The sequence below is a fragment of the Pipra filicauda genome, unplaced genomic scaffold, assembly GCF_003945595.2.
Source record: "Pipra filicauda isolate LSUMZ 115617 unplaced genomic scaffold, ASM394559v2 scaffold3_size10097308_pilon, whole genome shotgun sequence".
In the NCBI taxonomy this organism is placed as follows: domain Eukaryota; kingdom Metazoa; phylum Chordata; class Aves; order Passeriformes; family Pipridae; genus Pipra; species Pipra filicauda.
This window is the reverse complement of record NW_024104532.1, coordinates 1293305-1305470: the sequence shown is the minus strand read 5'-3', so window position 1 is coordinate 1305470 and position 12166 is coordinate 1293305. Positions and strand designations below refer to the sequence as shown.

At 47.0% G+C, this 12166-nt stretch overlaps 2 protein-coding genes across 6 annotated transcripts in view; one reads left to right on the top strand and one right to left on the bottom strand.

Annotated features, from left to right (window-relative positions):
• CYFIP2 (cytoplasmic FMR1 interacting protein 2) overlaps window positions 1-12166 on the bottom strand; it is a 50255-nt gene that overhangs the window by 12908 nt on the left and 25181 nt on the right. For all 4 annotated transcript variants that reach the window (XM_027718560.2, XM_027718559.2, XM_027718556.2 and 1 more), the window contains 8 exons: window positions 11974-12127; window positions 11247-11403; window positions 10467-10563; window positions 9821-9897; window positions 8851-8959; window positions 8398-8517; window positions 7546-7745; window positions 6994-7081 (listed from right to left, as the gene is read on the bottom strand). In XM_027718560.2, the coding sequence (XP_027574361.1) occupies window positions 6994-7081; window positions 7546-7745; window positions 8398-8517; window positions 8851-8959; window positions 9821-9897; window positions 10467-10563; window positions 11247-11403; window positions 11974-12127 (1002 nt within the window). The remainder of the gene's footprint in view (window positions 1-6993; window positions 7082-7545; window positions 7746-8397; window positions 8518-8850; window positions 8960-9820; window positions 9898-10466; window positions 10564-11246; window positions 11404-11973; window positions 12128-12166) is intronic.
• On the top strand, window positions 4432-6962 carry FNDC9 (fibronectin type III domain containing 9). 2 transcript variants are annotated; one of them, XM_027718561.2, is made up of 2 exons: window positions 4432-4536; window positions 5507-6962. In XM_027718561.2, the coding sequence occupies exon 2, from the start codon at window positions 5514-5516 to the stop codon at window positions 6174-6176; it is 663 nt and encodes a 220-aa protein (XP_027574362.2). In that variant the 5' UTR covers window positions 4432-4536; window positions 5507-5513; the 3' UTR covers window positions 6177-6962. The 2 variants fall into 2 exon arrangements, with proteins under 2 accessions (XP_027574362.2, XP_027574363.2); XM_027718562.2 differs by having other exon boundaries at window positions 4447-4527.

The following is a 12166-nucleotide window of genomic DNA, read 5'->3' as shown; positions in this document are numbered from 1 at the left end:
GGCATGAGCCAGAGTTTAACAATTATTTAGGCAGACAGAAGCCTACTTTCAAAACTCCTTGGATGCCAACTCCTGTTCAGAGAATGGCATTTGAGCATCTTACTTAGTCTTCTGTCTGCATTCTCAGATAACCAAGTCTTTAAAAACCTGTTTGGTAGAGACAGAACCAAAGCCACTAGTTACACACCCTGATACATCTGAAGAACAGCAGTGGTTTACATTTTGAAAAGTGTGTCTGTTTAAACACCAGGTAACACCCAGCCTGGAATATTTGCCAAATGGCCAACACCACCATTCCAGAGGCAAGTCAGTGCAACAGGGCCCCAGCCCAGCCATACTGCCACAGCCTGTGTTGTTCTGGCTTTTGCAAGGCACCATCCCTGCTCCAGGTGTCCCCAGAAAGTGCTGTGCTGCAGGAGTGATCCAAGTGACCCTGAGATGGCTCCTTGCACCTTCCTTCCCTGTCTCCCTGTAGGCTCCTTTAGCCTGATATTTCCCCAGGCTTAGCACACCAGGGCTAAATGGGAACAAAATATCCCCATTTCAGTGGGTCATGAATCCACACTCATTTCTGGAAGCCTCTTTGCTACTCCATGGCCAGCAGACAGGACTTCTGTCTGTGCACGAGCCTTGGTCCCCTGAGATGGGCTACCACCACCAGTACCCAGTTGTAGTGCAACTGGTCAGGTCTTCCCCATAACGGGGCTGATGTTTTGCTGCACGGGCAGTGAGTGGCCAGTGCTGCTGCCCAGCTGCCCACCTTGCAGCACTTCTTCCCTCTCAGTGGGATAATGGGGCTGGAGAGCAGCTCTCATCCAGGCTTTTCCCTCAAGTGGGGGGGTCTCAGCAATTAGCCTGATTGGGAGAAGACACATTTTAGGACGTGCATTGGCTGCAGATGAGCAGGATGATTCATCCCTGCCTATCTGCAAGATGAGGGAGGTTCATCGAGCTCTCTGCAAAGCCACACAGTGCACTAACAGCAGGCTTGCATCTAATAATAATACTCTGCCAGCAATTAAAAATATAACTCCATTTAAGGGTGAGATACACAGCTTGGGGTAAAGACTGTAGGATGTAAAAAATGACACCAGTGGGTATTTTAAGAGAAAACAGCTGAAGGTACATGGCACAGCTCACTCCCTCGTGCTGGGCCCCCGCTTCCAACCCCTTGGAGAGCCAAAGCAAATCCCCGATCCTGCCCTCCCCTTGGAGCAGCAGCTGCTGAAGACCCCCTGGGGAGGTTTGTCCCAACTTTGGTTTGGGGCCAAAGGGGCAGGTTCTGGGGATGGGAGGCCAGGAGTGCAGTGTCCTGCAGAGCCCAGGTATCCCACCCTGCACCCAGGTCTCAGGGACAGTCATCTGTAATTGTGAGCATGTGGGGAAGGCCCCCGCATTGCTTTGGAAGCTCAGGAGGTTACTAAGGATGCTCTGGAGCGGATTTAGTAGCAGATGAAGCAAATCAAAACCCAGTTCTATTTCCAAATCTTTGAGCTTGTTGTTGGCCATTACCCAGACCTGTCTGAGCTCACCTGAGAAAAGGCAGGGTGAGTTTTAGCTGATAAAATAGATCAGAGAGAGATAATAAACAATACTAACTGTTCCAGAATTCCCTTGGAAAAATGAAGAGCTAATGAAAGAGGGATATAGAGACAAAGAAGGACTTGCACACAGCCCAGGACTAGTCAGGGCTCCCAGCCAACCTAACTATAGTGCAACAGCTGAGATGGTGTCTTAGAAAGTGAAAAACAATTCTGACCAGAATTGCCAGAGGTGGGTCTCTAGTCAAATGGCCTGAATATGTCCTGGTTCCTTCTCCTGCCACAAGCACCCTTCACTCCCCTTGAGTTTTTACCATATTCAGCTTTACCAGCTGGTTGCTGAGACTTTCATGCAAAAAACCCACATATTTTCTACCTGGGATGGACAGGACATGTACAGTGCAGCAGCCATGGTTACAGACTGTACTGAGACTGTATCTGTCTATATTCTGTGTCTCAGTGAAACAATGAGATATTAGGAAAAAAAAAAAATCTTTACTGTGAGGGTGGTAAGGCCCTGGCACAGGTTGCCCAGAGAAGCTGTGGCTGCCCCACCCCTGGAAGTGTTCAAGGCCAGGTTGGATTGAGCTCTGAACAACATGGTCTAGAGAGAGGTGCCCCTGCCCGTGGCATGTGTGTTGGAACTAGATGATCTTTAAAGTCCCTTCCATCCCAAACCATTCTATGATTCTGTGATACCAATACTGATTTTCAGGACTGTATACACTGATATTGATTGCAACAAGCTGGGTAACACAGCCCAGGAGGTCGCTTGGAAGGGATCAGCAGCCCCCACCACCAAGATCTCCTGCAGCAACCACAGCTCCTTCACACCTTTGGGCTGTTGTTGCAGACATGGCAGCAGAAAATAGAGTGGCTCCATCCTGTTCACATACCGTGACTATTTTTACAAGCAGCAGCAGGATGCACAGGTTCCATCTGCCTGCACACTTTTTAAAAAAAGGGGAGCAAATTCAACCAGGGAAAGGGAAACAGGGATGTCCAGTGATTCTGGCGCAACCCTGCATCCAGCAGTGCCAAGAAAAACATATGCACTCATGAAAATACATAAATGAAGCCCAATCTAAAGCATTTACAGAGCGAAGAAGTGGTTAGTGAGCAGTAAATAGTGGGTTGATGGTAATTTTGCAGCTTCTTTGTTGGAGACTTTACAACCTGCTGTGTTTTATAAGTGGCTGAATGACAGATAACGGCTCAGTTTCTGCTGGCCACTGGAGCATGCCCATGGTTTGCATCCTATGATGAGGAGTGAGAGGTCCTAGGCAGGCCCACAGCTGGGTCCACCTGCAGATATGGGAAACATCAGTGCTGGAGCAGTCCTGGCACTGGCATGGTTTTGGCATCTTCTCATCCTGGGAAATGAGAATTTCAAGTTCATCACTGGTGCAAGCCTGATTTTGGGAGCAGGTAATCCCAACATCACTGAAAGCTTTGCTGCACTTCCCTTAGCAAGCAGTATCAATCACAGTGTGCAGAAAGGTCAGCAGGACCCCTTGCTGGCTAATCCAGCTATTCCCATTCTCCTTGGTTTCCCCTCTTCCTGCTAATGCATCTTATTTGTGAACAACTGAAATTTACTTTCAAAGCAGCTGTGAACACTGATAAACTCAGCCACCTAAATGCCTTAAGAAAGTGGCTGTCCCATGAAAATGCTACCACTTTCTGTAATTTACCTTTCTGAAGCTGGGATTTGTATCCTCAGCTCTCTCCCTGCAGGCAAAGATGTAATTTACTCACAGCATGGAGCCAGCTAAGAGGTGCCTGTCACCCTGCTCTCATAAGCAGGACCGAACCAAAGGCAGGAAGCACCTGGGAGCACTTTCATTTCCATCCCTGCCCATAATTATTTTCATCTCTGTTCCCAGTTTTCAGCTCGTTGGCAGATGCAGCTCAGCTGCTCTCACAGAGACAAAGTGGAATACAGATCTTGGAAGACAAAACCATCCAGAACTGTGAAATGTCAATCAAAAGCAAGGGTCACATACTCCCTAGCCTGTAATAGCCCCTCCTGATGCAGTTTCCATTACCTCGTCACTGTTGGTATCTAGAAGATCTTTGAAAAGTTGCAAACACCTTTCCAGGAATGACATGAGTAACTCCAGACCCAGAACCAACACTTCTTCTGGGAAAGTTCCTCTCAAGCACATTTTGGCTTTGGAGAGCAGTGAGATACTTGTTCAGAGCCTCTCCTTATCAGGCCTGGTGACGCATTTGTCCCCTCCTGGCCACAGACTCGAGCTGCTCTCCTGAACACCACTGGGACTGGCATTGCCTCTCCCTCCTGCCCTCTCACCAGACTTACAGGGGACATCCCCTAGTTGTCTGTAAGTCAGGGACATTCCAAGAAGAGCCTGTCTTTAATCCCACACAGTTCATCAGGGGGTCGAGGTCTTTGAAAACCCAATTCCTACTCCCATCGCACAGTTTAGAAAACATTAAAAAGCTATTGGATGTTGCTGCACCATAAGGGTTCAAAATCTGCTCACTGGCTTTGGCTTAAATCAGTAGTTTAAATGTGCAAGAAATCACAGAATTAAGGACCTGAGTCAATGTGTACCACAGACCAGGATCCCAGATTTCATACAATGTGCCAAGGTGTCTGTAACCCCAGACCCTGCTGGGGGTCAGTGATGGTCTTGCTGGGGAAAAAAAAGAAAACCCAAACAAACCAGCAAACAAAACTACCTGCCTTTTTTTTTTTTTCTGCCTCAGAAACACATACTTCTCCCAGGCAGAAGCTTTTAAGGATAACATTCCCAAATCACTCGAAGATGCCTGCCCATCCTTTCTTAGTGGTTGCCATGGTGAGAGATGACGGAGCCCCAGACGGGTATAATACAAGGCAGCGCGTGGGGAAGGGATTCAGCAGAGGCAGGAGGGAGGAGAGTGGTGGGAAGAGGGGAAGGCACTGCCTGCCAGTGGCCGCTCTGTCACCAGCACCGACGGCCACCGCGGACCCGGGGAGGTAAGGGAGGTAAGTGCCTGCCCGCGGCTCTGGGAGGGCTCAGCGATGGGCACATGTGCTGCTCACCTCCTCATGTGAGAACGGACAAAGCAGCTCTTAAAATGAGCTGCTCTCTGAGTGAATTAAAGGAAAGTTAGGGATTGTTAAAGAACAGAGGAAGAAGGAAAAAAATAAACCAGCTCTATTGCATGCAGCTGCTGCTCCGAGCGCTTGGATGGTTGGGAGAGAGAATGAACGGGGCTCAGGGAGCACTTTGGGGATCTAAAGGGGTGATGTGCTCAAGTGATTTGTGGCTGTTGCTAAACAGTAATTTATTACTGCTGGGGGAGAGCTTTGTTCTTGTATTTCATATATTTGTATTTCTCTTAAAGCACTGATTTTAGATGTCACCAACCTACAGATGTCACATTTAAGATCCTGATATTACAGTGTGACATGCTGCAGGAACAGAAACTCTATTAAGCAACAAGTAATGTACAGAAAATGCAGCAGCAAGTTAAACCAGTGGATTAACCATAATGAAGCTTTAAAAAAAAAAAAATTAGGTGTAAAATCAAAATATCTATTGATTGGCAGCTTCACAAGGCAAGTTGGAGCTAGTTAAACGATCACTGTATGTTAATCCCATTTGAAGCATCCTTTCTATTTCATGGGAAATAAAAAAAGCTAAAAAATGCTTCTGATATAGACAACCAGTTAGAGAGATTTTTTAAAAAATCTAACTAAAGTATACCCTATGCCCCAGCTGGGGTTTTTCTGTTGTTATGAAGCAGGGTGATATAGTAGGCTGGGCAACAGCAGGATTTATCTTTTGTAATTTTAGCCATCCAAGACCTAGCATTTAACCTAAGTGAGCCAGGATAGTCCTGAATCCAATGTAAGGGCCAGTAAACCCAGTGGAAAGACTTCACTGATGTCAGTGGCTTTTGAGCCTGTACACAAATCAGGAAACTCAGCCTGTGCCTGCATCTGGTTTCAGGGGCACGATGAACATCGAAGTGCACAACATCACTTACACCAGCGCCACGGTCTCCTGGGCCATGAACAACCCCTGTCCAGAGAACTACTACCACGTCATGTACCGCCCCAACTGGAACAGCGTCTTTGCCGGCTATTTACGCCAGAACTTCCACCGCGAGGAGCGAGTCCCTCACCCTCTCAGCTCCCTCGTCCTCCACCGACTCACGCCATCCACCATCTATGTCCTCTGCATCACGTGCAAAAACTCTTACCCCTCCAGCAACCACTGCACCACCTTCCACACTCTGGACAAAATCCCCCTGGTTTTCGGCGGCTCTAAGCACGAACCCACCACCTCCATGTGGATGGTGAGCAGCCTGCTGCTCCTCTGTTTCCTCGCTCTCCTGGCCTATGGCTGCCTGCAGTTCTGGTCTGCACGGTGCCACCAGGCTGCCAGGCTGAAGCATCCCGACACCAGCCCTGAAGAAGTGGTCGAAGGAAGCAGCTCACCAGAGGAGCCACTGAATGATGAACTGAGGGAGGAGCTTCTGGAGGTCCCCATGACCACTGTGCTGATGAGGAGCTCCAGTTTCATGAGGGAGAGTCCATATAGCTCCCCTCACTGCTTTTTTTCCTATAAAAACAGCGATGATAAAAGGGCCATCTTGCCACAGCATGGCCTTCAATGAGAGCAAAATAAAACAAGATCCTACTTAGAGGTTTGGTTCATCCTCTCTTTCCCAGCTCTTGCCAAGAGAACTGTCTGTGTATCCAAGGCAGCTGTCTGTCCCAGGCTAGAACACAAGGCACAGACATTGGTTGCAGGGAGAAAGATTTTTGTCATTTGCTGAGAATTTTTAAAAAGAATCCAAGTCAGCTCTCTGGGAACAGCCAGGTTTGACGGACTGTAGTGTCATTAGTTCATCTGCATCAGTAAGGTAGGTTCACTTCAGAGTCATCTATCAATGTGCACAAGAAATAAACTCCACTGGAGTAGTTTCACACTTGAGTGATCCTCCACTAGTATCACATCCCAAGCCCTCATAGTGCCTGTATAAACAATCATTGCAGCCTGAGAAAAGAGCTTTTTGTCAGTATTAAGTAGTTTATATTTGCATACTCAAGTATTTTAGTAATTCCTATTTTGAACTACAAATGAGATTCCTGAAATGGTACCTTCCTTGGGAAGGAGCACTGCATTGGAGCACCAACGTGCTCACCTCTCTGTGCATTTAGATGGATGTGACTCAGTCTCAGTGCCAACACCAAGCACAGAGCTGTTTTGGCATCTCTTAACATGGGCATGTTACGGGGAAGAATACGGGAAAGCAATAGCAACAGCACACTGAATCTGCTTCTTGCATGGCCTTTTGGTTTCAAACAACAGTGTGACCCTGCACATTTGCACCCACCATTCTGTTATTGAACTAGTTCTTGCATTTCTTTCTTCATAAATAAATATTTCCAGCATCCACCCCTTCTGGCTGCAGTGGCTCATTTACTGACCTTGGATCCATAGAGGTAATAGGGCTGAACATTGGCTGGCTTGTCCCGCTGGGGCTCCTGCGTGAATGGGATCGCTGTCCTCACAAACCTGTGGTGGGCACGGGAGATGGGAAGTGGTCAGAGCCTGGCTAACTGAGAGCAGATATGGCATGGTCTGGGATGACCTGTAGTTGAAGGCTAATTAGAATTCATCACCTGAACTAAATGAATTGGAATGCAAACTCCTGCCCCAATCTACTGGTTGTGTAAAATATCAGTGTAACCTACCAAAGTTTCTTCTCATTTGGGGCAGGCAAGAAACTCACATCTGAGCAGCTACCAGAGCTCAAACAACCCTCAGCCACTTGCAATCACTGCTGCTTGACTTTGTTACTATCATCTTCAAGGCCAACTGGAGATGGTGGGCTTCAGCTTCATTCTAAGAGTAATTGTTGCATCTCACGGGGAGTGGAAATCTCACCACAATGCACATGAATTTTATATGGCAGGTCTGACATTCTAGAAAGAAAAGCAGGGTTTCCAGGGGGCCCTTTCCTTGCTTTCCCTCCTCACCTGTTGGTGGATCCATTGTAGCAGTAGTTGGGTAGGAAGTCAAAGTTGAGCTCCCAGAAGACGTGGAGGGTGATGCGCCCATAGGGCGCGGAGACGTTGTGATTGGCCTCCCGGAACATGGCATCGAAGCTGTCCAAGGTCATGTGCTTGCACAGCAACCTGTGAGTCAGGCGATTTATTTCCAAGAGCCACTCCAGCTCCTGCAGCACATAAAGCAGCAGCAAATGCAACATATTACCAAGATGACAACAGAAGCAGCTGATATAATTGCCAGGGGAATGGTTTTATATCCACACGCACACACAGAACTAAAGATATCAATTTAATTCAGTGGCCAAGGCCAATTGCACTTCTGCTCAAGGGGGTCTTGGTCCCATATCTTGTGAATCTACAGGAAGCAAAATTAATTTGTTCCCCACTGAGCACTGGCTGGTTTTCACCCCAGAATCCTCCAAAGGTGGAAACATAATTTTACACTACTTGACTCTGATGCTCCTGTAACATATCAAAGACAGCAAATCCTGTACACACACAAACAATGTCACAGCCACCTTCATCCAATGGGGAATTAAAGTCAAGATTTCCTTCACTCAGGTTACAGGCCTCTCTTATAGCTCTGCAAAGTCTAACTGCTGACTGTCACCTTATGATTTATGCAGATACTTAATAGTCTGATAATAATGCAATTAAAGCTGCATAAATAGAAACAGTAGAGTCTCAGCAGCATAAAGTAGGATACATGGCTGCCTGAAACCTACTGTAGGGAGACTCAAAGCAGAAGACAGTTGACTGTGTATCCATGGCAGTGTATTATTCTCTCTGTTCATACTCGCAGTCAATAACAGTTCTTACCACTATGGATGTCAGGTCCTCGCTCTCAAAGCGGCTAATGGCCTGGTCTAACGATTTGTACATCGCTGCCGAGATGCGCTGGGTAATGAGCCTGTTCAGGTCAATTGATCTACCCAGCAACTGGGAAAAGAAGAGATTTGCATATTATATACAGATAGGGAAAAGGTATTCTATCTCTTTTTTAACGGACACAGCTTAAAACCAAACATCCAAGCCTGCTAAAATGTGAAAATGGCAACATAAAGTCAACTTAAGAGAGAAGGAGGGAAATGTGGAGCACAACTCGTTTTCCCCTCAGGCCCCAAGCCTTGAGTGTGGTGTGTCAGAAACAGGGTCCCACCCTTCTCATTCCAGAACCAACCTCAATTGAGCCCAGCACCAGGATGCCCACTGTCACCAAATGGATAATAGACCAGGAGTGATGGGTACCGGAGTCTATTGCTTGCACTGTACCTGGACGTGCCTCTGCTTGAGCAGCGTTTCGTAGCGGTTGGATGGTGGGTACGGGATGATCACCCCGTAATTCTTGCATTCAGCCCGGAAACGTTTGTCCAATAAAACACTAAAAAAACAGAAGCACCGTCAGGAAAATAGAAACATACACTATCAGCTTCTCTGTGGATCTTTCCAGAGTTGTTTTTGCCCTTTTAATCTTGGCCCCGACTGCCAAGAAATTTCCACACGCTAATACCTCTGCTTACACCCCTAAATCACAGAGCAGCAGGTGTTATCTGGGGACTGCCATGCTTCTGTTTTATGGCTAAAACCTTCAAAAGATAAAAAAATGTGCTGAACAATATCACTAGTGCCAGGTACAGGGGTGGTCCCCAGTCTGCTGTGGGAACATCTGGTTGGTGATGGTGAGCTCTCCTTCTCTAAGGCCAAATGTGACCTAGAGACAAAACTCCTTGCAAAGTTACACAGAAGACTTGGTTCACCTTTGGGGCCATGAGAAGAAGTTTAGAGTTCATCCATGTTCTTTAAATTGCTAAGAAGGAAATGTCACAAAGGTTCTATCTCCCTACAAGGGAGAACAAGTCCTGCTGCTTTACTAGAGTGAGGACAAATGCATATTCCTGCTTTGTAGAGATAGGAGGCTTCCACTCCTCTGCCTGGTACACAAACAGAAGTCAAGTAAGGACATGTTGTCTCCATTTGCTTTTCTGCTGCTCTCACAAACTGTACTCAGACAGCTACTCAGGATGCCAATTGTTATGTTTTCACTTTTAACTGTGTCTCCTTGCCACTGTTAATTCATTTTTCCCATTTACTGGTCTGACGTGGACAGCCAGCTCCGTGGGACAGGGATGATCTATGTTATTGTCTACTTGCAGCGGCTGCTCCCTGAGGGGAACCTTTCAGTTTAACAGCAATTTGGATGCAGCGATATCATCAGTCACCATCAGCAGTCAGGTTCTCCTACCTGCCAGCCATTGCTTTATAATAGGCAAAGATCTGATCTGCCAGCTTGTACACAAATTGATCAAAGCACAAATTCACCTGGGGGAGAAAAAAAACAAGACTTGGTGAGGGTGTCACCAGCACAGAGCAGCTCCTTCCTATGCATGCTAGATCAACACAACCCAACACAGATCTCTCATTTAAGAAAAGCATGTATTGAAGGTCACACTAGCTAAAAAACACACTGCAGTTCTCACATGCTAAAGGTAAGCAGAAAATTGCAGTTATTTTCCGTCTTACAGTTTCTTCATGTTCTTACAGGTCCTGGTCTCCTACCCTCCATCATCCTTCCCCTCCCAGGGAATTTCTCATTTTCCTCTGATGTTTCATAACCCTCTGCACATCAGACAGACTCTTCCATGTCCCCAGTGTTTGACTGCCTTTGGCTTCCATGGTCCCCCATGGGTACAGCTAAGTTGAAGCCCTTAATCAAGAGAGTCTGTAAGGTCTCTGGAAATGCTGATCTTTTGAAAACTTCTCAGTCTGACAGGATATTTTTTTCGGAAGGTGCCTATAATGAATTCACTGAACTGCTGGGTGGGGCTGCCAAGCAGGGCAATATGACCCCAGTGAGCTCTTTCTATACAATAAAGATGAAGAGAACTTACTTCAGCTTCAATTTCATCGTATAGGAACTGCTTTTTGAACTTGGTCAAAGCATAGTATGCGCTGTCATTATAGAGGTCCAAGGGGTACAGCACATACCTGAGGGGAAGAAGACAGACCACGTCTTAAATTAACTTTGGAGCATATCAGCATAAATGGCAGGCAGTGCATGTTCCCTGTTCAGTGCAAAAAATGCTTTTTCCCTGACTTCATGGCTATCATTGCCATTCCTGCCAGCCCCTCAAATAGTCCCTCTCGCTCCTTGGGTCCTGCAGGAAGTAGCTACAACAGACCTGGGTTTGAGCTGTGACTTGTTCAATCAACACTTGCTTCTTTCCGACCCTTAAAAAGGCTTTTGTCCCGCTCTCACTACACAAAGTGCTCTGACAATGGCCATACAACAGAAAACCAACCAGGAAGACATAATGAACATAATTACACTTGCATAACAGCAATGCCTCTCCTTATTTATTATGCATTAAAAAAAAAAGTGTGTTTTAGGTGGCTTAGCCTGGGCCCACCCCTCTTTGGTCACACACACTGTCTGACTGTGCAGGTGACAGTACCACCACATTGTGCCCACATCCCAACAGAGCAGTTGCCAGCTGCTATTTATGACACATAAATAAGTGCCAGTGCCAGGAAGCTGCCCCTCTGTGTCTGCTAACGAGGTGTTCACACAGTACCATTCATGTGACAGCAAGGCAAGAAACATCTATTTCTGAAACAAAATCCCAAGCCCCAGCACGTGCACAGCCCCAACACAGCCCATCAGCTCTTACTCCATCATGGAGGGTTCTTTGGTTTCCAGAATATGGTCCGTGAGGATCCAGGGCATGGACATTTCGATGGGGAACTGGATGCGTCGGCCCATGGTCAGCTCCAAGAAGAATTCCCGGAACCAGAGCTGGGACAGGTCGCAGCACTGCTGCAGTGCTTCTGAAATGCAGAGGAGATCCCCCCGTGGGAGGGCACCCACGTTACCCCCATGGGACAGCAGTGAGGACATTGCACAGGAGGCAGCTGCTGCAGCCTCAGATTGGACTGGTTTTGGGTGGGAAACATTTTGCTAGGATGTCTCCTTTTAAATCCAGACCACGTCCATGCTGTCTGAGCACTTTGTAATGGAAGAAGAAAGAAGGGACCATCCCTTTTGCCCCAGAGCTTCAGGGGGAACACTTCAATGGCTCAGAGTTACTCTCATTCCGAAAATCTCTGAAATCTTCCAATTTCTTCTGTGCCCAGGGGCTCAGAAGTTTGTCTGGGACAGAAAGAAAAGTCCAGTCCTAGAAAATACACTACTGTATGTGGCTATTTGCTGTTGCTGACTCAGTCTTGTTCACACAATGATTACTACATAGAAACATGCCTGAATCAGGCAGAAGTAGGATATTTGGGAAAAAACAAGGAAAATCTTCTGCATAGGTCAATGAGGACCAAAGCTGATCCACCTTTGCCTTTCTGAGCATGAAAGAGTTGGATTCAAGCCTCCCCCTGCCATAATCTCACCACTGATGTTGAGAAGGTGGGTGAAGAAGAAGGACTGCTTATGGAACTCCTCAATGGCCAAGACTATCGGCCCATCCAAGCTGCTCCTCAGGGTCTTCTTTGAGCCACTCTTGTCTGCTATCAGGGACTCCAGCATGGTCCTCACCATGTAAAGCTTTGGAAGAAGGTGGATATGCAGTTACTACTCTCCATG

Excerpts from the sequence above, each read along its gene's own strand:
- FNDC9 (XM_027718561.2), top strand. The coding sequence starts at position 5,514 with ATGAACATCGAAGTGCACAACATCACTTACACCAGCGCCACGGTCTCC.